Source organism: Dipodomys spectabilis, unplaced genomic scaffold (genome assembly GCF_019054845.1).
Source record: "Dipodomys spectabilis isolate Male_0828 unplaced genomic scaffold, ASM1905484v1 ptg000054l, whole genome shotgun sequence".
Lineage (NCBI taxonomy): Eukaryota > Metazoa > Chordata > Mammalia > Rodentia > Heteromyidae > Dipodomys > Dipodomys spectabilis.
This window is the reverse complement of record NW_024870731.1, coordinates 20,761,143-20,785,017: the sequence shown is the minus strand read 5'-3', so window position 1 is coordinate 20,785,017 and position 23,875 is coordinate 20,761,143. Positions and strand designations below refer to the sequence as shown.

The window sequence follows — 23,875 nt, the reverse complement described above, 5'->3', positions numbered from 1 at the left end:
AATGTAAGGAAAATTGTGTCTTCTTTCAAACTAAGAAGATTCTAAGTTAAAGATGAATTGTAAGGACAGTGCTTTTCCATATAGTTCCTATGGAAAAACTGCTCCAAAACCAGGAAGAAAGTTCCTTCCCCTGGGAAGGGGACTGGAATTGGAGTGGGGCAGTTGCCTGGGCAGACAGGCCACGAACAGGAAGTTCTAAAAGAAACAAAGGATGCTGGAACCCCAGCCTTTCTCTCCACTCCTGGGGACTCAAAGAAGGAACTCTTGATGAGCTTGGGAGTGGAAGAAGAGGGCTGAGAAAAGGTGGCTATTTAAGGCAAGCAGAGAGCAGAGCCAAAGCACTCCAATTAGCAACATGGGACTAAGTGTAGCTATGCGAAAGACAGACAAGTCTTAAGGGCTTTAGTCATAACCATATACTAACAGACATCAATTCTGACCCTGCAATGGTTTTCAACCTTCTATTTGGCCAGGCAAATTCTGCAAACTCCAACATTTTAAAGACACACATCTCTTTTGATGGCTTCAGTCTCACACTCCCTTCCCTCCCCCCCCCCCCCCCCTTACTGGCTTTTAACTCCGTAGTCTTAACCTTAACCACTCTGTGTCCTTGAAGTAGTGTTGCCTCTCCCAGTTCTCCAGTCTGAAAACTTCCCTTTCCCTCTACTCACTCGTACAGATGGGTTTTCTAGAAACTGTTGATCTCTCTCCTCAAAACAACTGTTTAAAAAAAAATTGTAAGAAGAAAGGGCTACAATCCACTGGTAGTTGGATCTTCACAGCTTATAACTAGTAATATTCCACTGCTTGGACAGCCTTGCCATGTAATATCCATCTAACAAAGAGCAAGGTCCTTTTCAAAGACACTCTGGAAGGACGGAAATTGCTAGTCCAAAGTCACAGTGAGTGGATACAGCTAGGATACAGTCTAGGTTTTCTGAGCCTGTGTTCAGGGTTCTTTCCATATGGGCAGAGCAGGGTTTCACTGTTCAGGCCTTGCAGCGCAGCCTAATAAAAGCAGGTACTCCATAAATGGGAAAATGGACAAATAACAGCACCAAGTTCAAATCCTGGCTCTAGAAACTCCTCCTATTTGTGTGACAGTAAAATTCTCTTAAACTTAGCTAACAGAAGAGGCCAACTTCTCTTAACCTGTTTCTGCATATGTAAGAGAGAGCTAAATTGGAATCCACCCTCACTGGATAGGAGGTACTCATGAGGATTAAATGAAATACTGACTATAAACCACTTCCAACAGTACCTAGTATAAAATGTGTTGGATATGAATCATCCCAACAACAACAGTTTAGGGCCTCCAGCTTATATAGCTTTCTAAAAACACTCGCCTGCAAATCTGTTTTTTAAGAACAAGATAGCAAGCAACAGGATTATCTGTTTCCAAATTGGGTAGGAGTAAATATTTACATGTGTGTAAACCGGGACCTTTTAAACCACTCAGCTCTAAGATTGAGGATAAATGCTAGTTGATGACATTTACTGTGAAATAAGCCCGGATAAAGAATTTTAAGGTTCTTGAAAGAATGACCTTCCTGAGGCAGGAAATAACCTTTAAAAGAAAAAAGTTACATTCTCACTACAAACAACAACAACAAAAAACCTAGGTTCTTAAAGCATTAAAGAATGTCAACTCTGACTTGGGGAAATCAAATCTGTAACACTCTTGAAGAAATGGTATTACTCCATCAATTTGGTAAGAATCCCAAAAGGCCCCGAGAGAGGTGCTTCAGATAGAAAAAAAGAGGATCCCCATTGCTGGAAAGAGCTCATAAAGGTAAACCCTTTCCCTTAGAAACACCTGTCACTTCTACCCCATCCTAGGTAACAGTAAGTCCACCATTTATCTACTACAAACTACTTAAGAAGCTTTCAGGAATAAAAGCTCTACTGCCCAACTCAACTCACCTGAAGGTGACCTGCTGCTGACCTGTTAACCTAGTGTTGGTCCATGCTGGGTTTATAGTAACTTGATTAGAAGGAACTGGGAGATGCTTCTCACTAAACACTGCTCTTTTCCCTTTACATAGGAGGTAACCCCGTTCATTCCTCTGTGGAAACTGGTTTGTTCAAGATCTGGGGAATTAACAGTGTACTACAAGCTCACTGAGAAGGTAGGCACTGCCATTATCCTCATTTGCTAATGGCAAACCTGAAGCACAGAGAAGGCTAAGTGCCCTGCCTATGATTCCAGAAACAGTGAGCACTGGTCCTAAATTTAGGTTTCCAAATCCCTGGTGTAGTTCTCCCGAGTCCCAAGTTGAATTGTGATTGAGACATTTATCTTCCATAGGAATTCTTCTAAACACTAGCCCTTGAAAACAAGGGCTTCATTTCTGAAAACTGCTTTTTATCATAAAACTGGAAGACACTGTCCTTGATGTAAAACCATAAAGTTGGTCTACAAGTACAGACATAAATCGGAGTAAATGTGATTCCAGCAGTAGGATGAACAGCATGCAGAAATGCAGGAAGAAAGACCTTCCTCTCCTGCAGGGAGCCAGTCTAAGCAGGGCTAACCAGCCATAAGCTGCCACCATAGGCCCGTGCCCACCCAGAAGAGGCCCTGAAGGCAAAGCAAGCCTATGTAAATCCACCAATGAGGATCTGTAGAGTATCTCCCATTGATACAGTTATCACGACACTACTACAAGCTGGTATTCCCAGATGCTTTGCATAGAATAAAGCTCAAGATGTTGCTGGTTGGATGGACTAGTTTTTCAGGTGAAGATCTTTTATTTAAGAGAATCTACTGGAAGAAAATGTTACTAGCCATTGACCTAAAAGAAAACATTTGCCTGAACTATGTCATTTTGGTGCTCTGAAGGTGCTGGAAAGGTAGGGCCTTGTCAAGTCATCTCTGTAATTTGGGGCCACACATGATCCCTGGGCAAGCCACAGACATCATGTGTGAATAAGCTCACTGTGGTTACCCTGTTTATGGTGCTAGATTAATAGTCAAATGCTAAAGATTAGGTTTTTTATGAGATGTCTTATAAGAAATGGCCAGCAGAGGTCAGAACACAGTCTGTGGGAATAAGTTCAATAATTATGCCAACAAAACAGTAAAGAAAGAACCAAGGGCCAACTATTTGCTACGATCTTCTCTATCAGTCATTGTGTTTGGGCACTGAGATGTCTTCCTTCTAAATTTTCTAAGCTCCCTTCACCATAGGGCCCATTAAATTCATAATGTTACTCCCTGCCACTCCCATTCCCCTACACAAAGCACTTCCAATGCAAAAGATCCCCTTTCCTTCCATTCTAAAAGTCAAGCCACGTGACACTGTGCGAGATAACCCCATTCAAAGCAGAGGTAAATTAGAGAATTTCACCCAAAGATCAGATAGATCATGAATTCCCTAAGGCTTTTTTTTCTCTTTCTTTGGTGCCAGCGGCTTAGGCGCTGTCTTTGAGCTTTGTTTTTCTAGGCTAGTACTCAACTACTTGACCTATAGCTCCACTTCTGGCTGTTTTGGTGCTTAATTGGAGATAAGAATCTCAAGGACTTTCAAGCCCTGGCTGGCTTTGAACAGTGATCCTCAGATCTTAACCTCCAGAGTAGTTAGGATACAGGTGTGAGCACGCCACCATCACTCAGCCTCATTAAGGCTTTTAAAGATAAAAACTATTGTTAAATTGCCCAGAACAACATCTAATGCACATCTAATGCACATAATAAGGTGCTTTGTACACTTAACAGTCAATTCCTTGCTAAGTAAGATCTTAGGGTTTCTTACAATTTTCTCCAATTTCCTTAATTTTCATTTCCAGAAATTTCTGATTAGCCTAAACAGACTTGGGAGCTTCCTATAAAACTGACAAAACCAGGCCCAAGAACACTGTCCCCATGAACCAGGTAATCTACTATGCAAAACCAGCCCTGACTCCAGAACATTCTGCAATAAGCCACAAGTAACTACTTTTAGCCAGCTAGAAAACGCCCACTAGAAAAAGCAGAGAATTCACAGTAGCCCTCTTGGATTGTTTCTTGTTTTCTCAGGAGGGTCAACTAGAAGATTTTGAGAGCTGATAATCACAGTGGAAGCTGGGCATCAGTGGCTCATGCCTGTAATCCTAATTACTTATAAGGACCATAGTTCAAAGCCAGAATGGTCAGGAATGGCTGTCTGTGAGACTCTTATCTCCAATTAACCATCTAAACACCAGATGTGGAGATGTAGCTCAAAGCGGAAGTGTACTAACCTTGAGCATAAAAGCTCAGGAACAGTGCCCAGGCCCTGAGTTCAAACCACACGACCAACAATGATTATGGTGGGCACCACCACAAACATTAAAGATATGGTACTATCAACTCATATACCAATCCTTCCAATGACTCTCCTTTCAAACAGTGGCAAGAACTCTTCCAAGAACAGCTGATAACTTCTGAATGGCAAAACTAGCACTTAGGCATCTCACAAGTTCTGATCTGAGAAAAAAACCCACATTATGGATGGAATCTCTAAGGAGAAAGCTCCCTGGACCTGACCTAAGAAGTTTTACATGAATGAAGCTTTTCAGCAAAATGAAGTTTTGGTCAGAGAGTTGCTAATGGCTCTAAAACCAGTTCATCCCAATGAACCCCAAGCCTGGAAGTGTAGCCCCCCCCCACCCCCCCCGCCCAGTTCTCCTACATTACAAGTAAGGTTCCTACATTACAGGTAAGGTGCACTCCTCATGACCTACCAGAGTAGGCTGGTGCTATCCAACCCTAGCAACACTTGCGCCATAGCAGGAAGAGGAAGAATGTGGCTCTTTCTGTTGGTGGAGAGGAGGGTACAATGACACCTTATACCATTACTAACCTGCTGTAGAGGGTGGAGTCGGAGATGATGGGGATGTGAGAGGTGAGCTGGCCCCAGATCCTGCTAAGATAAAACACACAGAAACACTCATGGGAATCAAAGACATGCATTTGGAAATTGGCATGGGCAAACATCCATGATTGGGAATTTTCCATTGGCCTCGTATGTGGGCCTATGTGGAACAATGTGGTAAAGGATAGAAAATTCAGAGACTATACTTAAGTCCTCAGACCTCTAGGTCTGACTGACCAATTTGTATAACCAGTGGCTTAAGCACTGGCTGCAGCATCCTTTCCTAACTCAAACCTACCCCAGGATAATGACAGATGACAGTGGCCATAGCAGTGCAGGGGATAGTGAAATGCAGAGCATACTGGTGGGAAAGTGAGCATTCTTGGAAGCATCAATCCATCCAAAGTGTATGCATGAATGGTATATATTTATTTACTTACTTATTCTATACAAGTTCCATTTCATTAGCAAGTGGTAGGAAGTCGATAGATTTTCCAGGCCTTTTCTTTCTTTCTTTCTTTTTTTTTTTTTTTTTTTTTGGGGGGGGGCCCGGTCGTAGGGCTAGAACTCTGGGCCTGGGCACTGTTCCTCAGCTCTTCAGCTCAAGGCTAGCGCTCTACCACTTGAGCCACAAAGCCACTTCCGGCTTTTTTCTTTTTGCTTATGTGGTGCTGAGGAATCGAACCCAGGGCCTCATGCATGCAAGGCAAGTGCTCTACCACTGAGCCACCTTCCCAGCCCCTCCAGGCCTTTTCTTAATAAGTCAAATTTGGCAAATACACTTACTTAAAATAAAACAATGTAAAAATCCCAAATTTTGCCAGGACCGGTAATCTTATTATATTTAAAATATTCCTCTAAGTTCTCAGCATCTCTCTATAGTTCAAAAGTCCCTAGAAAATATCCTCTGGCCTGACATGCAAGTAGCCATGAACAGACAGAGGATCCTACATAAGCTTCCTCTGTGGAGATAGAAAGCCCTTTCCACATGTGGAGGTCCTCTGGAGTTGTTACCCAGAGCTTTCTCACATGGTACTGCCTGAGCTGACAGGCATCTCTCTTTCCCCCAAAGGGAGAACTGCTGTCAGACACCACTGAGAAGCTACTACTAGCTACTCTAGTTAGCCCTCAAGCCATCACTCTACTCAGAACCCACAGGACATCTAGTGCTTTATGGATACCAGGCACATTGGTCAATGTCCTAATTAAACTGCTCTTCCCCTCCCGACTGGCTACCTTTTTGTTGTTGTTAGTCCTGGGGCTTGAATTCAGGGCCTGGGCGCTGTCCCAGAGCTCTTTTACTCAAGACCACAGCTCTACCACAATTCCACTTCCTGGGTTTTGAGTGGTTAATTGGAGGTAAGAGTCTCACTGGGATTTTTCTGCCTGGTTTGACTCTGAACTGCAATCCTCAGATCTCAGCCTCCCAAGTAGCTAGGATTACAGGCGCGAGCCACCAGTGCCCAGCTTTGTTCTCCATCTTTGTAGTTTTGTTTTGTGTGTATGTGTGTGTACACTGTTCCTAGGGCTTGAACTCAGGGCCTGAGCACTATCCCTGAACTTTTTTGTCCAAGGCTACTGTTCTACCATTTGAGCTACAGCTCTACTTGAACCATCAACATTTTGGTGGTTAACTGGAATTAAGAATCTCACAGACTTTCCTGCCCAGGCTGGCTTTGAAACAAGATCAGATCTGAGCCTCCTGAGTAGCTAGGATTACAGGTGTGAGCTACCATCGCCTGGCCTTGAACTTACTGCCTTTCCATTATAGCAATATTCCCTAAGTTCCCTAGAAAATATGACATGTTTTACTAAAAAGTGAGGTGAAACGTAATGTTATTTTCATGCTTTGTACTACTAATAGATTTTAACGAGAAGATTGAACTTGTTATTCTAATAGGGTTTTGCAAGCAATCCATATACCTAACCACCACAACCAACACTATTTAACTTTTGTAAACTAACTGATGGCATGATGGTGTTTGAATCTTTGGTGTCCCTTTGGGCTCCATGTGGCACAGAGCTCTACAGGAAGGCAGGGCCCCTGGAAGGTGGAGAGCATAGGGTTAGGCCTTTTCTGCTTTATCAAGAACTAGCTGCCAGACAGAACGACTATCAGACAGAATGATTGCCAGACAGACATGCTGATTGGAGACATGAATCTCAGACTACTGATAACAATCTCTACACAATGACTAGATCACATGCATCCCGTCAAGCATGGAGAAAGTAGACTTCTAACTGAAATTACCTGCCAACCACAACAGCTTCCATCCCCGGGGGCTACCTTGGTACTCAAGGGACCATCCTCCCCTTCTTCATACTGTAGCTATCCCTCAGCTCACCTCCAGCCTGACTTTGCAGTGGTATCAACATGAGACTTACCCTCTTATGGAGTCTATGGTGGTTTTTTATCCCCCCATTTCCAGCTCTGCCCCACTACTTGCATTCTCCAGCTGGGGCTAGTCAGGGGCTACTCAGACCCTCAGGGGTCTCTCAGTGTCTCCTCCTGTCACTCAGGAGAATGAGGCATGGCCTGTAAACCCTCTTAATTTTTTTGCTACCACTATTCAATGTATGGCCTTATTTGCTCAGACTTGTCTCAATCTCTGGGGGCTCAAGAGATCTCTTGTCTCAGTCCTGTAGAGTAGCTGAGACTACTACAGATCCATTGCACTTGATCTTTCTACTTTTAACTACCTCTGCCTCTTCACCTGCCCTTCCCGACTCCTTTCTCCAGGAAATTTCCTCTATACTTGACATTGTCAGTGGGGCTTTGTGTATATGTGTGTGTTTGTACTGGTACTAAAGCTCGAACTCAGGACCTTGTATTCTCCTTTCGCTTATGCTCATGGTTGGTGCTCTACCACTTGAACCATACCTTCACTTCCAGCTTTTTGCTAGTTAATTGGTGATAAAGAGTCTGATTTGTCTGGCTTCAAACTGTGACCTTCAGCTCTCATCCTTCTTAGTAGCTAAGATTACAGGTGTGAGCCACTGGCACTTAGCAACAGTGGGGCTCTTAATGCTAACTTTCTGTATTTGTCAGTTTCTTCCTTTCTGCAAGGTCCTTCTCCCACTTGGAAGTGTAGTCAACACTCCTATTCTCTCCTTCCCAAGGCCTCCCAAGGCCTGATCTGCTGCCTGCATTGATGAATGCTTCCATTCTCTGTGTCTAACTTCACAGATTCATAAACTAACAGAAACAGAAGATCCTCAGTGGCATCCAGTCTGACCTTGGTGTCAAAAGTTGGGTACATGTAAGACCCAAAGCTATCAGGGCCACATAAGGGTCAGCTGGAAGTGGCACTGAGGACTGACAACTCAGGAGAGGCTCTGCGTACCACCTTTTTAACATTTAAAAATGTTTTAATTATTAGTTGTACTCAGGTTATGAGTATGATGCATCTTGATCAATGGCATCCCTTTGTCCCATTGTGACTTTTTGGAATGCTGCTTCCTGCCATCCTCAAATACCCTGAGCCCTTTCTTTAATCCACTCTGGGGCAAATTCTCCCACCATGTTGAGTTCCAGAACAGAGGGCAAGACTGGGAATCATTTCAGTTAATCAGACTCTCCTGAAAAAAAACAGGAAGCCTTATATTTTCAATCAGGTGGGTTTTTTCTCCTGTGTCTTTGGTTGATTGATTCTACCCATCAGTGAGAAAGCAAAGCTACCTAACAACCTCAAAATCAATCATGAGGGCTGTAAGAGTGGCTCCAACACTTCTTTCCTGAACCTATGACTGCTGTCATAATCCTTCACTAGGAACAGAGTTCTTTTGTTCTCTGCATTCATCACTACTGCTGAATCTCTTCCCACCAGAACCCAAAACCTCTGGACCAACTACAGACTACTGACCCTGACCTCTAGATCTTGGATCCCACTACAACATATAACCAGTTACCTGAATTATTGGAGTTGTTGTACTTTGCTGAATGTTCTTCACTATTTTCAATAGCAGATCGTTTAGACTTCTTTAAAATTAAAGGGGGCGGGGAGAGAAAAGAATAAACACTCTGAAGCTGAGAATTAGAGCAAAAACTTTTCCAGTTAAACTAGCTACAGACAACATCGTATTTGGACCCATAACTTAATACAGTGAAGAAGCCACAAGCCAAAACTAAAAGGGGAAAACCAGGAATGCTGACTTGATCATCTCCAGCCAATCATTTCTTCCAATTATATTATACCATAATGAGCCCAGCAAGCCAGAAAACTATATGGTCCATTGCTCTGCTGATATTGTGTGGCTTTTTAAAAAGCTACAATCCAGTCATCTGGAAATACTTTTAGTTTTCAGGAAGATATAACACCAAATCTGTCATTAAATGTGCACCATTAGCCTAGAACTTTTTTCACACAAAGAAATTAATGGAGAATTCATAAAAACCATTCAAAAAGTTTAAGGACATTAGGCTTACCTTTCGAGCTAAAATCTTTCTCTTTTTTCTTTCTTCTTCAGACCCATGGTGTGACTGAGCTCTTGTCAGTCTTCGATGCTGGTGAATCTTTAAGAGACCACAATTTCCCACAAATGTAAAAGAACCCAACATAAGGTAGTTTCCTAATGAAAATCTTCTCCAATATGTTTGGTCCCATCAAATTCTGGGGATTAAAAAAGTCTTTCTTAGCTTATCTGCCTCCCCGCTCAGGTCTGGATGTCTGGGAGAAGAGTAATCAAAGGGATGAAGACTTTTTGCACTCTCTTCACTCTTCCTTGCCTTCTTTTTCAGAAGAATGTATTCCCAGTATCTTCACAATAGGAACTGCCAACCACCACTACCCAGCATTTGGGTCATAAAGAATGACCACTCTTTCTGCATGTGTGTATTTCCATGCAGACTGAGGTGCTTGAGGGCTGGACTGCAAAGAATTCAGCTCCATGTCATAGCATATAACCCAGAACCAAGTTGAGAGTATGTACTAAAAACTTATGGGGTGAGAAATTAGTTAAAAGTCAATCACAGGGGCTAGGGGCATGGTTCAAATGGTAAAAGCATCTGCCTATGAAGCATGAGGCCGAGTTTGAACCCTAATACCACATTAAAAAAAAATCAATCACAGTAAATACTACGGAAAGAATGGCAATGGGCAATTTACCTGTTTCTGTTCTTCAATTAGTCTCTTTTCTATACATTCTTTGGCAGTTCTCAATGCCTCTTTTAACTTTGTGGGAATCTGAAAGTCGAAAAAGAATATGGTCTACTCCAGGAAGTAAAGGGGAATTCTAAGTCCTAGAAACACTGATGAACAGCCAGATACTAGGGGGAGGTCCTCTGAAATAAAACCACTTAAACTGTCCACTCAGATCCTATCCCAGCCATACTCACCCCTCTAGCATTTTGAATAATGAACATGAAGGAAAGCAATGTTGCAGATCTTACATGTCTTGATTTCAAAATTTATTACACAGCTATGGTAGTTAAAACACTGTGTTTTACTGGGCACCAGTAACTCATGCCTGTAATCCTAGCTATTCAGGAGGCTGAGATCTGAGGCTTGCAATTCAAAAATTCAGCAAAAAGACAGCACCTAGACCCAGAGTTCAAGCAATTGGACCAGAAAAAAAAAAAAAAATCCTGGGGCTGGGAAGGTGGCTCAGTGGTAGAGTGCTTGCCTTGCATGCATGAAGCCCTAGGTTCAATTCCTCAGCACCATATAAGTAGAAAACGCCGGAAATGGCGCTGTGGCTTGAGTAGTAGAGCACTAGCCTTGAGCTGAAGAGCTGAGGGACAGCACCCAGGCCCAGAGTTCAGGCCCACAACCAGCAAAAACAAAAAACAAGCAAACAAACAGTTACTTTCATAATGAGAGATACCCAGACCAATGAAACAGAATAGAGCCCAGAAATATATGGTCAAAGGACCTTTGACATGGGTGTAAAGAATCCACAACACAAAAAGCAGTCTCTTCAATAAGTAATTCTGGTAACATTGGATAATCACGTGCAAAGGAATATAAAATATGAATACAAAATATGAATATAATAACATATATAAAATTGGATCCAAGCTTGGGGCAGTTCAAATGACAGAGTACCTGCCTAGCAAGAACAAAGCCTAATATCAAAATGGGTTCAAAACTTTAAGACCAAAATGTAAGACCTGAAACTAAAATTCTTAAAGGAAAACACAGGAGAGAGATTTCATAATATCATATGTGTCAATGATACTTGGTGCGTGTGCCAGTCCTGGGGCTTGAACTCAGAGCCTGGGCACTGTCCCTGAGCTTTCTTGCTCAAGGCTACCACTCTACCACTTGAGCTACAGCTCCATTTCTGACTTTTTCCTGATTAACTGGAGATGCTATCTCCCAGACTTTTCTGCCTGGACTGGCTTTGAGTAATAACCTTCCATGTCTCAGCTTTCAAACCATGAGGAATCCAGAAAACAGACATCAGATCAAGTTCAACTGTCTTTATTATTCTTTTTTATTTCCTATTTATTTTTGTGCCGATCCTGGGCCTGGACACCATCCCTGAGAATTTGTGCTCAAAGTCTGTACTCTATCACTTGATTGCAGCTCAACTTTAGCTTGTTTGGAAGTCAGCTGTAAATAAGAGTCTCATAGACTTTCCTGCCCAGACTGGCTTCAAACTGCAAGCCTTAGATATGAGCCTCCTGAGTAGAATGACTCACTGACAACCAGCTTGTCTTTATTATTCTTCTAAAAATTTAAATTTAAATTAGTCTTGAATAGTTAATATAGGGACCTGGCTCAAAACCCAAAATGTGCCAGATGCAGAAGTTATTTGGAATTTCCAGTATTGTGGTTCAAGGCCAACGATGGGCAAAAAGTTAATGAGATACCCCTCTCTGCCTTCTCAACAAACAATGAGCATGATGGTATGTGCCTGTGATCCCAGCTATGTGGGAAGGGTACATAGGAGGTTCCTAGTCCATGCCAGTCTGGGCATGGACTGGTTGGTGGTGGGAGGAGTAAAGCAAGGCTTGAGGCATGTTCAAGTGGTACAGCACCAGCCTAACAAGTGTGAGGCTATGAGTTCAACTCCCAGTACCACACCATAAAAAGAAAAAGAAATATACACAGTGAAAAGTCTCCTGCCTTAAACTCTTCATGGTGGTAACGAATGTCACTAGTACTATGTCACTAGTATCTTTCCAGAGAATCAGTGCACATACAAGAAATTAATGTTCATCACTGGGAATGTGGCTTAGTGGTAGTGTGCTTGCCTAGCATGCATGAAGCCCTGGGTTCGATTCCTCAATACCACATAAACAGAAAAAGCCAGAAGTGATGCTGTGGCTCAAGTGGTAAAGTGCTAGCTTGGAGCAAAAGAAGCTCAGGGACAGTGCCTAGGCCCTGAGTTCAAGCCCCAGGACTAGCCAAAAAAGAAAGAAGAAAGCAAGCAAGCAAGCAAGAAGAAAGAAAGAGAGAAAGAAAGAGAGAGAGAAAGAAAAGAGAGAGAGAGAGAGAGAGAGAGGAAGGAAGGAAGGAAGGAAAAGAAAGAAGAGATATATTAATGTTCATTTAAAAATCCTGTTATTTTTGCTATAATGAAACCATACTGGTTTTCCCCTCTGGCTTAGGGGAAGAGCCAGGTCAAATACTAATACCTGAATCCCCAACACTAGAATGTCAAGTCTTGGGGAGTACTTATTTTTTGTCAAGGCTAAATGAGTACATTTCCTAAGAAGTTTCAGTGAAGAAACCAATTTTTAAAAACTTCCTCTACTTCAGATCCAAAGAAGCAGTTATTGCCAGAGCCCCTCTAACTGGTAAATAGGACAGATGACAGTGTCTCTCACCTGTACACTCTTCTCAGCCCACTCCACCTTTGTTTCTCCTTGTGTTTGTGGTTTCCTGTCTTTTCCTCATCGGGACTTCAGAGTGGAGAGAGAACTACCTTTCACTCCACCCCTCCGTCAGTACTGACTTCACACTGGTGAGCAGCCCTGAGTCAGGAGCTCATGGAGATGATTTGATCATCTGACCAATAACAACAGACTGCTGTTATTGGACACACAACTATGAGACTCAAAAACAAAGTACTTATGCAAAGTGGATCTCAACTTGCCCTGGAATGTACAGAGGCTTTTTCGATGCCACAGTGGGGAAGAGTTAAGGGACTAATGAGAGGCCAGGGCTACATCACACCCTGCAGTGCACAGCAAAGCATTATGTGGCCCCAAATGTCAAATGTCATGTTTAACAAGCTCTGCTGTAGATAATGAAGAGCAAAGCAAGGCATCACTCTGGTTTTTCAGAAACAAAGCCCATGTTCTTCCCACGACATAATACCATTGCTCCCCATAGGGCTTCTCTTGACACAGACTTGTGGTTTACATCCTGTACTTGATATCCTATTTTTCTTAACCTTAGCTTAAACCTTGGCTTAAAAATTTCCATTATAACCACATCTTTTATATATTTCACTTTTATTAAAATAATTTTTAAAATATTTTTAATTAAAAAAATTTTTATCCCTGATTGTAGAATAAATCATTTCCAAATTTTTACTACTGTTTTATTCATTTATTTATTTTTGACTAAAAATAAGCCAACTTTTCACATTACAAACAAAAAATATGGTATTGTTTACCTTAAACTGTGGCTTTTCTGAAGTCCTTAATAAAACATCACTGAATAATCTGTAAAGAAAAGAAACAAACCACTTCCTTAAGCCAGCTGTACTCCCCAAATAGACTGAGAAACTACTAGTCACTAGGCCTCCTTTTTCCCACCATATCCATCACTCTGTGTCTCCCAATAAAGCCCCCCTCCACACACACACTTATTCCACAAAGGTGTTACCAAAGGACTGGGCAAGCTGAGTGCCCAGAGTTATTTTATTTCCCCACTATGAGGCAATAGAATACTTGAAAATATGGAAGTATTTTTAAAATATCAATTTGCAAAAATATTGAGCTTTTTTATTTTTTGTTGGTCATGGGGCCTGGGTACTGTTCCTCAGCAATTCAGCTCAAGGCTAGCACTCTACCATTTGAGCCACAGCATCACTTCCAGTTTTTCTGAGTGGTTTATTGGAGATAAGAGTCTCACAGACTTTCCTGCCTGGGCTGGCTTTGAACTGAGATCCTCAGATCTCATCTCCTGAATAGCTAGGATTACAGGCATGAGCCACTAGCACCTGGCTGAGGAAATATTTTTAAACCAAATTGTTCTTTTTTTTTTTTCTCACAAGAGAACAAAATTTATTCTAGAAATGTATTCTAGAAATCTAAAGTAAAAATGCTCAAGTAAATAGAAAATAATTGTCCCCATTAAAGTATAAGAGAAAAATTAATTTCTTCCCAGTGCTCATCATGCTTCATTTTCAAAAACAGCAGCTTCTAAAGTGTATCAGTTCTTTCTTCAAAGGTATGTCATTATAAACAATAGCATGAGGAATTCCAAACTGCGTTAGCTAGAATGGTTGCTTAAACAGTGCACCAGTGGCTGTGTGCTATTCTTTTTTTTTTTCTTGTCAGTTGTGAGGTCCTAGGCACTTTTACTCAAGACTAGCACTCTACCACTTTGAGCCACAGCTCCACTTCCCTATTCACTATTCTTTGCTTTGAAAAAGACAAGAAATTCAGAAATGACAAGCTCTCCTTTCCCCTAGAGTCCTGGCCAGATTATTTACTTCCAGATAAGAGATCTTAATTGAGCAGTCACACCTCTCTCCGGGTTGTTTAGAAGGCTAAAAGCCCACAGAAAGGCTTAAAGAAAGACCTATGTAAAGACAAAAATATATGGACTTCCATTAGAACTGGAAGATGAAGAGAAAAATGAAAGAGCTTTGGAGAAGGGAGCACAATTCTGTACATAGACTATACAAATGCATTTTGTTTCAAAAGTCTATGTAGACACTCTTGTTTTCCAAAGTGGATCCACCATTCCATAATTTCATTATTAATGGCTGTTGGTTTGGAGGCAGATATTTGAGTGTCCATGGAATATTACTATGTCACACCCATGGGGCAAGGGCTAGTATCTTCCTCTGTTCATTAGTCTCCTCAGGGTATAGAGTAGCACATGGCCTACATTAGGCCCTCTCTAAACACTTGAGGCAAGAATGGACAAGGAACCTGGAGTTACCTACATTCTGATCTATGCCTTGTTTGCAGCTGTTAGTGTTTCCTGAGTGTGTCTGTTACACAGACAAAGCCTCCAGTACCTGGAAATTACTCCCAGAGGTCTACTTGCCCAAGGTCTCCCAGGTAGCAGGGATGCTGGAATCTACTCACAGGTCTGTCTGAGTCCTCAAGCTCTCAGTATCTCTCCATGAAAATGTACCTGAAGGTAAGGCCCCAATGCACCATATCACCTATCTTAGTTGACAGGAGAATGTCTTGGCAGTGCAAAGCAGCTAGCAAAGGGCTTGGCACATGCTAGATTTAATAAACATTATCCAAGGGAAAAAATGAACAAAGATAGGAATAAGAGTCCTGAAACACACTGAGTCCTCCTCCTCCTCAAGGGCAGTACCACCTGTGAACTATCCACAGCTAGTGGCCAAGTGGCAGCTAGAGCAGGGTCAACAAGGACAGGCATGGGATAGAGCCCTCCTATCTCTTTCATGCTTCCTAAGGTGGGAGCGCCACATGTACACACACACACACACACACACACACACACACACACACACACACACACTCACACACTCACTCACACAATGCTGACAATAGAGGAGGGACACACAGGAAAAGAGCACTAATGTTCAAGAAAGGAATCAGACTAACAGCAGAGGTCACACAGACAGGGTCATGGCATCATACTGCAAGTGACCATCAGCGAGATCACTTAAACTCTGCATCTTCACTATGGCACCAGACCCTGGGGGCATAACAGTCCATGTTGAACACAATTTTCAAGACTACAAGCAATGTATATGATTGACTTACGGCATCTGTAAGAGCCGGGAGATGGTAGGCATGCCATTTTTACAGGCTTCACAAGACAGCGTAGACTCCAACACGGCCACTTAAAATGAACAGATACACATTTTAGTTCCACAGAACACACTGGCAGATTCACTTGGTGATGAAAAGTTTGACACCACTTTGCAACAACTGTCTGTAGGCTGATCAGGACAGTTATCAAAACTCTTCACACACAGACAGATGGCAAACGTGGGGGCAAGGAGATATTGGCACACTGGTGTTACTAACCACTCAAAAGAAATGCCTCAGAAACCACATGGTAACAGAAAGCTGAGTAATTTCAAAGGTAATTGGAGGAAGGATTTAAGACACCATTCACAAAATTGTTCTCTTAACAGAGAAGTTACCACTAACTATAGAGGCAAAAGTTCTGAACTTGAGAGACATTTTGTTGATTGTCTGCTTTAAATTTAAACTAGCACACAAAATGCTAACTGTTGATACCTTATCATCTAATACCTTGGATGATAAAAAGAAATGCAGCTAGAGTCTATTACCCACAGGTCAATGTGCAATTTCAGCTCCTCAAACTCTGCACAAAGCTGAATCTGGGTCTCTAGAATTGTCTCATTTGACACAGTGATACTTAGAGGAGTGTTGACTTGAATATATTCTAAGCACAGTGGCAAGTCCTGGGCTGGGTGAGAGGATGGGGGCTCTCTGGAAGTCTGTACTGGTTCCTATGCCTCTATCCCTAAGGTGCTTCCCACTTGGCCTCTGGTGTTCCTCAGCACCACAATGCTGGGGAGCTCCTGAATGCCATTTGAGAGTCTTCACACCTGGCTGGGCCTGTTGGGTTCTTACTATCAGCCTTCTAGCCATGGCTCTTGTGTTCCTTCCAAGTTCCACTTCATTTTGGTGTGGCTCCTGACACCTGCCAGGTCTTTAACACTGGCAACAAATTGCCTGGACCTGCCTTCTGCTTCTAATTAAGATTAATGTGGGCCATTATTTCTCTTTATATACTCCTACTTCCAAAATTACAATGCATTTTCCAAAAAGTTCCCCCAGTTTTAGATAGTTCAACAATGGACAAACCATCTGAACTTTCACTGAAGTGTATTTCTGCCTGTGGAGGATGGCAACTTCTGGTTCTTTCTTTGACCCTGGTTTCTGGACTCCAGAAAGAGGGCCAGAAGACTCTACTAAGCCCATTACTGACCCACTGCCATGGATGGTGCAGGAGGAAAGGAATCCACAGGCACTGAATCTGGTGGTCGCCCATATGTCATTTCATACAGTAAGTGGCCAAAGCAGTGGACATCTACACTTTCCAATGTCTGTAGAAGAAAGAGAACAGTGCTATATATTCTGCAGTTTGTTTTTGTGATCCCCACTGTCCCCACCCATGGCTTGCACTGACAAACTAGGTCCAGGGGTAGCCCCACTCCCAGCACAACTCCAAAATGTATTTTATGAAAGTTAACATTTGTGGTCCTATCCTTCACAGTTTTCTAATCAATGATTCTATTCCCTTTCTTGTCCCACCCACTATTTCAACTTAGCCTCCTGAAGATCCAGCAAAGCCCTATGGGAGAAATTGCGTCAATGAGCAAGGCCTACCCCAATTATATGTTTTACTGCTTAGTGCACATGGGCAGATCATGGGTCCTGCCATGATGACAATCTACTGCCTCATTACTTGAACAACTTACATTGATTTTCCTGAATTGTGTGAAGTAGGATCGGTAGTAGGAAGGAAGGCCCAATAGGGAATTCTCAAGGTCTAGCAGCCGGCAAGTGTCCCCATCTAGCATCACATTGGAAGCATGAAGATGTCCATAAGGGAATCCCTTGTCATGTAGAAACTTTAGTACCTATTTACAAATATGCAAGGTTATATTTCCCCCATAACTCATTCAAATATAAGGTATGTTGAGCTTGGTTGCTTTAAAAAATGTTTTTGACTGGGTACATAGTTTTGTGGTAAGTGGTATGTTCATCATTCATCATGTAAGAGGTCCAATTCTAAGTATAAAACAAGTTAATATATTTTGAAACAAAATCAAACTCACTACTGAGGAGACAGCTGGTTTAAAAAAATGTCACTCTGTCACTTCCTTTGGAAAAGGGAGTGCTGCTGAATATTTTCTGGCTGTGAGACTGTCAGATGTAACACCAAGCTTCCTCTTTTATAAAGAATACAGAAGCAGGTCTGAGAGCACAGCTTGGAAGCCAAAAGGTTCTGCAGAGCCTCTGATGTGATCTCCATAGGTCAGATCTCTTGATTTTCTTGCATTGACAAGTAAAGCAATCAGATCAGTGCTTCTGCCAGTTACTCAGATAAGGGCATGGAGCTGAAAACATCCCTAGTCTAATCTCTGCTCAGAACATATTCAGTTGCTTATTAATGGAAATATACAACATGCTATCACAAAAAGAAGCAAGCTTTTCGATTGCCAGTAATAGGGATGCCTCAAGCCTCAACACAGCCTGCAAAGTCCTGTGGTAAAACAGTTACAGGCAGTGCTGTGCCTTCCAGAACTAGAAGCAACTGTCACAGTTTCTCTTCCAAGTTGCTACTTTAAAATTTCTTTACCTTATACAAAATGTATTATTACTAGTATATGTGTATAAAAGTGGTTATGCTGAAAACTAAGATTGGGGGGCGGGGGATAGAATACTGGTCCTGGGGCTTGAACTCAGGGCCTGGGTGCCATCCCTGAGCTTTTTTGTGCAAGGCTAGTGAGTGCTCTACCACTTGAGCACAGTTCTACTGCCAGTATTTTGGTGATTAAAAGTCTTAAGACTTCCCTTCCCGAGCTGTCTTTGAACCACAATCCTCAGATCTCAAGTCTCCTGAGTAGCCAGGATTACAGATATGAACCACCAGTGCTTGGAAAGGCTTACATTCTTATTCACAAGAGTTGCATAAATTCAAGAAAACTAGAGAATATAAGTTAGAAGATGCTGTGGAAAAGACTTGCTTTCTCTTTCTCTCTTTCTTGGTGCTGGGAATCAAATCCAAGGCTTCGTGCATACAAATCACACACTCCAGCCCCAATGAGAAAGTCTTTCATTGCTGATTATACTTCTGTAAGAGAGCCATACGTGTGTGTGTGTGCGCGTGCACACTCGTGCGTGCACGCATGTGTGTTCATATCAGAAAATCCACGCACAGAGATAGAGATCAACCAAATAATACAGAAGCTGGCATCTAAATAATAAAGTTCTTAAAAATTAGAGAACAAATTCCAATAATTAAAGCTTTTGGAATTTTTAAGATCTAAATTACTGCCACCTTCATTTAACATTGGCTTGCTGGAAGAAAATAAGACAATGCTATCAATTTACAAGTAATCAGATGATGCTAGTAATTTCGAGGTCTTTACCCTAAGGAATATGTGGTTCTGGATAAAATTACACTGTAACTTAAAAATTACTTACTTCTAATATTTGTCGTCCATATGTTTTTATCTGATGGAGTTCAAGGCCCTGAATCTTCTTAGGGTTGCAGTACTTCTTTAGGAAAGGGTCCTTTGGTTTTGACTTTGGAAAGAAACAAAACAACAAAAAGAATATATAAGAAAGCAGTAGGAGAGGCTGGGAAGGTGGCTCAGTGGTAGGCCGCTTGCCTTGCATGCCTGAGGCCCTGGGTTCGATTCCTCAGCACCACATAAGCAAAAAGAAAAAAGCCGGAAGTGGTAATGTGGCTCAAGTGGTAGAGTGCTAACCTTGAGCTGAAGAGCTGAGGGACAGTGCCCAGGCCCAGAGTTCAGGCCCCACGACCGGACCCAAAAAAAAAAAAGAGGAAGAAGAAAAAAGCAGCAGCAGGAAGCTAATACCTGCACCTGAACTTCCTGAAAAGGCAATGCTCCACAGAAACAGGAGCTGTGGGTTTTTATTATATCACAGTCTGTAGCTGACAGAAAGAAACTGACTTGGGTTCTGTCCCTTCTGTATCCCAGGGATGATAAGCCTGTCACATATTAGCAGTCCAAAGGTGTTGAAGACTGTTAGAATTCTTCAGGACTGCCTTAAGTTCAAGACATAAACTTTATAGATAACCCAAGAAAGCAGCCTATAATATAATAGATTTGTATATTATATTATATATTGTATATTATATTATAGATATGGTATATCTATTATATCATTATATATATTAATATATTATAAGACTCATTAAATGTGCCCTGTTCCCTTGTGTGGAGAAAGGAATCATTTTTAACTAAACTGGATAGTCTTTCCAAACAGAAGACATTAAAATAAAACCCACTGGGCCTAGCTTTATGGAACCTTAGGTTTCACATATCAACAAGTTCTAAAGGAATTTGAGAATTTCATGACCATAACTTGTACCATAAATACCTTGTAGATCAGATCCTTCAAAGTTCCTTTTTCATTAAACATCCTAATTAGCAATACTGAAGATTCATTAGCTGTGGCAAAAGTAACCCGATAGATGTAAGGGTGCTGTCAAAACAAGAAAGGAATCCATTTTAATTTGTATCAGCATCTGGATTGTTTTAAGACTCAGAATCTCAAAAGTGTAGTGTCAGAAGGAATTGGTTAAATGACAAGGTAAGTTCTATATACAAAGGCATCTGCTTTAGTGTGTGCATTCTCAACGTTCAGTCAGTACTGTAGTAAAAAAAAGAGGAAAAACCTGTTTGTGGAATAATGGTTTTGATAAGAATACAGCCAACTCTCAGAACAGTCAAGTGGGAGATCAGAATAAATGTGTCTTTGCTCACAGCTTTGACTGGTATTCTATACTGCTGTCTGGGTACCAACCTAGGGAATGAAATATCCAGGAAGCAATCAAGAATAGTATCTTTTGGCATTGTAGCCCTTGTCCAGAGCAGCAATCACAAGCCTTTCCTACTCTTTTACAGAAATCTACAATATGACAAGCAATAGTGTCCTCCACAGATAGGGACACTGATGTCAATCAAATAGGGTAGAAAAGGCAAATTATTTACTGACTGAAAGAAAAGTTCTCATATAACCTCAGAGGAATGAATAAAAAGCTCTTCAAATAGTATCTCATATTTTTTCAGAAGATTAATAAAAAGCTTGGCACTGATGGTTCATATCTATAATTCTAAATACTCAGGAAGCTAAGATCTAAGGATTGTAATTCAAATCCAGCCTAGGCAGAGAAGTCCACAAGATTCCATCTCTAATCAACCAGCAAAAAAAGCTAGACTGGAGAAGTGGCTCAGGTGGTAGTATGTTAGCTATGAGCAAAAAAGCTGAGGGAAAAGTAGCGTAAGAGAATATAAGTTCTGAGTTCAAGCCTTGTGTGTGTGTTGGGGAATAGGATGGTACACTCATAAGAAAGTAATAACTGAAAATTTTAGTTCTTATTTCTAGGTAGTTAGGATTACAAATGAGTTTTATTATTTTTATCTGTATTTCCTGACTTTTCTATACTGTACTTGTATTCACTATCTTGTTTTTAAAGTACACATTCACAAAAAGAAATTTAAATGTGGGTATTGACAACTTGTATTATACAAACTCAATACAACAGTATTTTTCCTTAGGTATACATCCTTAATGGCTTGTTTTTGCTATCCTGACAAAAACACTTTATCTTTAAAACAGAATTTGCCAACCCAAGTCAGTGTTATTGTGCTCAGCCCATGAATGACTCATCCAGGGTCCTACAGCCTTGTAGGACCAAATTAGTCTTTGCTGAAGATTCTGTACACCTATTTTGAAATGTGTCACTGTCACTCTTTCAGGCTGTGGATTAGAACTGGGCATTAATTAACATAAATAATGCATGCTTTCCTACTTAGCCTGTGAAAGTAATAATGCTGACAGAAAAAAAGCTATTTTGCTTTTCTTCCACCTAACTTGCCTAATCCTTAATAGTTCTGACTTCTCAGGCTAGAAATAAATCTTTGATTTCCATTGATAGACATATGCCTACCAAGAACAAGAGGCTCTGAGAAGGGACTGCCTTCCTATTCTAATATTTGTTTAATTCCACATTTCACTGGCTATACAGATGTCATATCTGCCATTTTTTTTTTGGGGGGGGGGTGTCAGTCATGGGCTTGGGCGCTGTCCCTGTGCTCTTCAGCTCAAGGTGAGTGCTCTACCACTTGAGCTACAGCACCACTTCCAGTTTTCTAGTGGTTTATTGAAGATAAGAGTCTCATGGACTTTCCTGCCTGGATTGGCTTAGAACAGCGATCCTCAGATCTCAGCCTCCTGAGTAGCTAGGATTAATGTCTGCCATTTTTATATGGCTTCTGATCTATGCCAGTAGCCCTGCACAGTTTCAGTCTGAAATCCACTGAATTCTCTTATACCTACAGGACATATTCAGCTCTTCTACCCATGTTTACCCTCAAGAAAACACTACAAGTCTGTGATCAGCACAGAAGGATTTGTACTCACCAAACAGGAAGGCAGAAGTTTGATGAGACACTGAAAATCACGATCTGACAAGTACTTGTCTGGACCAAGATCAGCCTGAAAACACAGAAGGAAACATCAGGATACTGCCTTTGTTCATCAAAAGAAAAACTCCTCATATATTTTCCCTTTAATTTTGTTTTTCTAAATATATGACCACAAAAAGAGACAACCACAATAAATTAAGTCTTACTGTGTCAAGGCCTTTCTGGAGAAGGAGTATATAAAACATCTAAATATCAGGACTGAACCAGTGACCTCACCTAATTCCACTGACCAAATGTATGACTAGAATTCCCAAAGTAAAAGAAACAAGCTCAACTATTTTCTCTGGAAGTACATTCTAAAACTGACAGCCCCAAAGAGATTCCAGAGAACTCTTTTCAGCTCCTATTTCTTCCCAAAAGTTTACTAGTTGACTAAGTGTAATTATATTTACACAACCAAATACATATCAATGTGACTTATAATGACTCCCCTTTGATGGACTGAGAAAGCACTTACATCATCTCTTAATAGCACAATACAATTTTGTAATTCTCTTGTCAAATCCACTTTCATAAACTGATCTGAATTTCCTGAAATAAAACTGAAGCAAAAGAATGAGCTTACCCAGCTTAACACTAGCCGTTCCTTTGGCTGATTTTTAATCTTCATCAAGAAATATTTCTTCCTTATCCTCCAACCTACCACAAAAGCAGAAGTATGTTTATAGCTGAATATTTTTACAATTTACCAAAATTAAATTCAGCAATATTAGCCACAAATATGTAAGTACCAGTGAAACCACGTGATAATCTTCACATGGAAAGGCTATGTTAAAAAAATAAATGAAGAAATCACTTCATGGACATATTAGGAAAACAGTACTTCAACTGAGATTTACTGAGAAAAGCAGAAGAATGGTAGTTCTGAAAGATATCACCATAAATTGATATTACCAGAATTCATTAAATAGTATTCATTAATTAGTAAAAACTAAGGACAATGTCGCGCTGTAGTAGGGAAACAAAAAGAAAGAAATTTAAGAATTCTTAGAATTTAAGAGCTTTCTTAGGATTATGTATCAGCAGATACGACTAAGAATCTGGTTTTATGATCCATATTTTAACATAAAGAACATGAGTTGCTTACCTATGTCTTTCAATGGTTCTACCACCTCCCACTTTGGTTCTGACCGGAAAAACATGGAAACATGTTGTAAGGCAATCTCTGAAAAAGCATTGAAGAAACTCATTAGTCAGACATATTGGGAAAAGGTCATATGGTCCAGATATTATTCCTACAAGTTAAAACCATGCAATCTATGACATGTGTGTATCTGTTGTTGTTGGTGGAGGTGGTGGTGGTGTGTGTGTGTGTGTGTGTGCGTGTAACATGTACACATGCCAGTACTGGGACTTGAACTCAGAGCCTGGGCACTGTTCCTGAACTTTTGGTGACTAATTGAAAATAAGAGTCACACAGAAAGCCAGGTGCCAGTGGCTCACGCCTGTAATCATAGCTACTTAGGAGGCTGAGATCTGAGGATCGTGGTTCAAAGCCAGTCAAGGCAGGAAAGTCTGTGAGACTCTTATCTACAACAAAGCACTAGAAAACCGGAAGTGGCACCGTGCCTCAAGTGGTAGAGCACTCGCCTTGAGCTGGAGAGCTCAAGGACAGAGTCTAAGCCCAGAGTTCAAGCCCTACTACTGACAAAAAAAAAAGAGTCGCACAGATATTTCCTGCCTGGGCTGGCTTCAAACAAAGATCC

The 23,875-nt window shown here is 41.2% G+C and overlaps 1 protein-coding gene across 3 annotated transcripts in view; it reads right to left on the bottom strand.

Annotated features, from left to right (window-relative positions):
* The window catches only part of Pxk (PX domain containing serine/threonine kinase like), an 82,363-nt gene that overhangs the window by 5,178 nt on the left and 53,310 nt on the right, over positions 1–23,875 (bottom strand). Inside the window, exons 5-17 of one of the 3 annotated variants that reach the window (XM_042680197.1) lie at positions 23,257–23,334; positions 22,735–22,808; positions 22,105–22,179; positions 20,059–20,163; positions 19,135–19,236; positions 17,403–17,564; positions 16,910–17,027; positions 15,709–15,787; positions 13,404–13,452; positions 9,941–10,018; positions 9,262–9,348; positions 8,745–8,814; positions 4,824–4,886 (exon numbers count right to left, since the gene is read on the bottom strand). In XM_042680197.1, the coding sequence (XP_042536131.1) occupies positions 4,824–4,886; positions 8,745–8,814; positions 9,262–9,348; positions 9,941–10,018; positions 13,404–13,452; positions 15,709–15,787; positions 16,910–17,027; positions 17,403–17,564; positions 19,135–19,236; positions 20,059–20,163; positions 22,105–22,179; positions 22,735–22,808; positions 23,257–23,334 (1,140 nt within the window). Of the gene's footprint in view, positions 1–4,818; positions 4,887–8,744; positions 8,815–9,261; positions 9,349–9,940; positions 10,019–13,403; positions 13,453–15,708; positions 15,788–16,909; positions 17,028–17,402; positions 17,565–19,134; positions 19,237–20,058; positions 20,164–22,104; positions 22,180–22,734; positions 22,809–23,256; positions 23,335–23,875 lie in introns of those variants that run through there. The other 2 variants (XM_042680198.1, XM_042680199.1) reach the window with 2 other exon arrangements.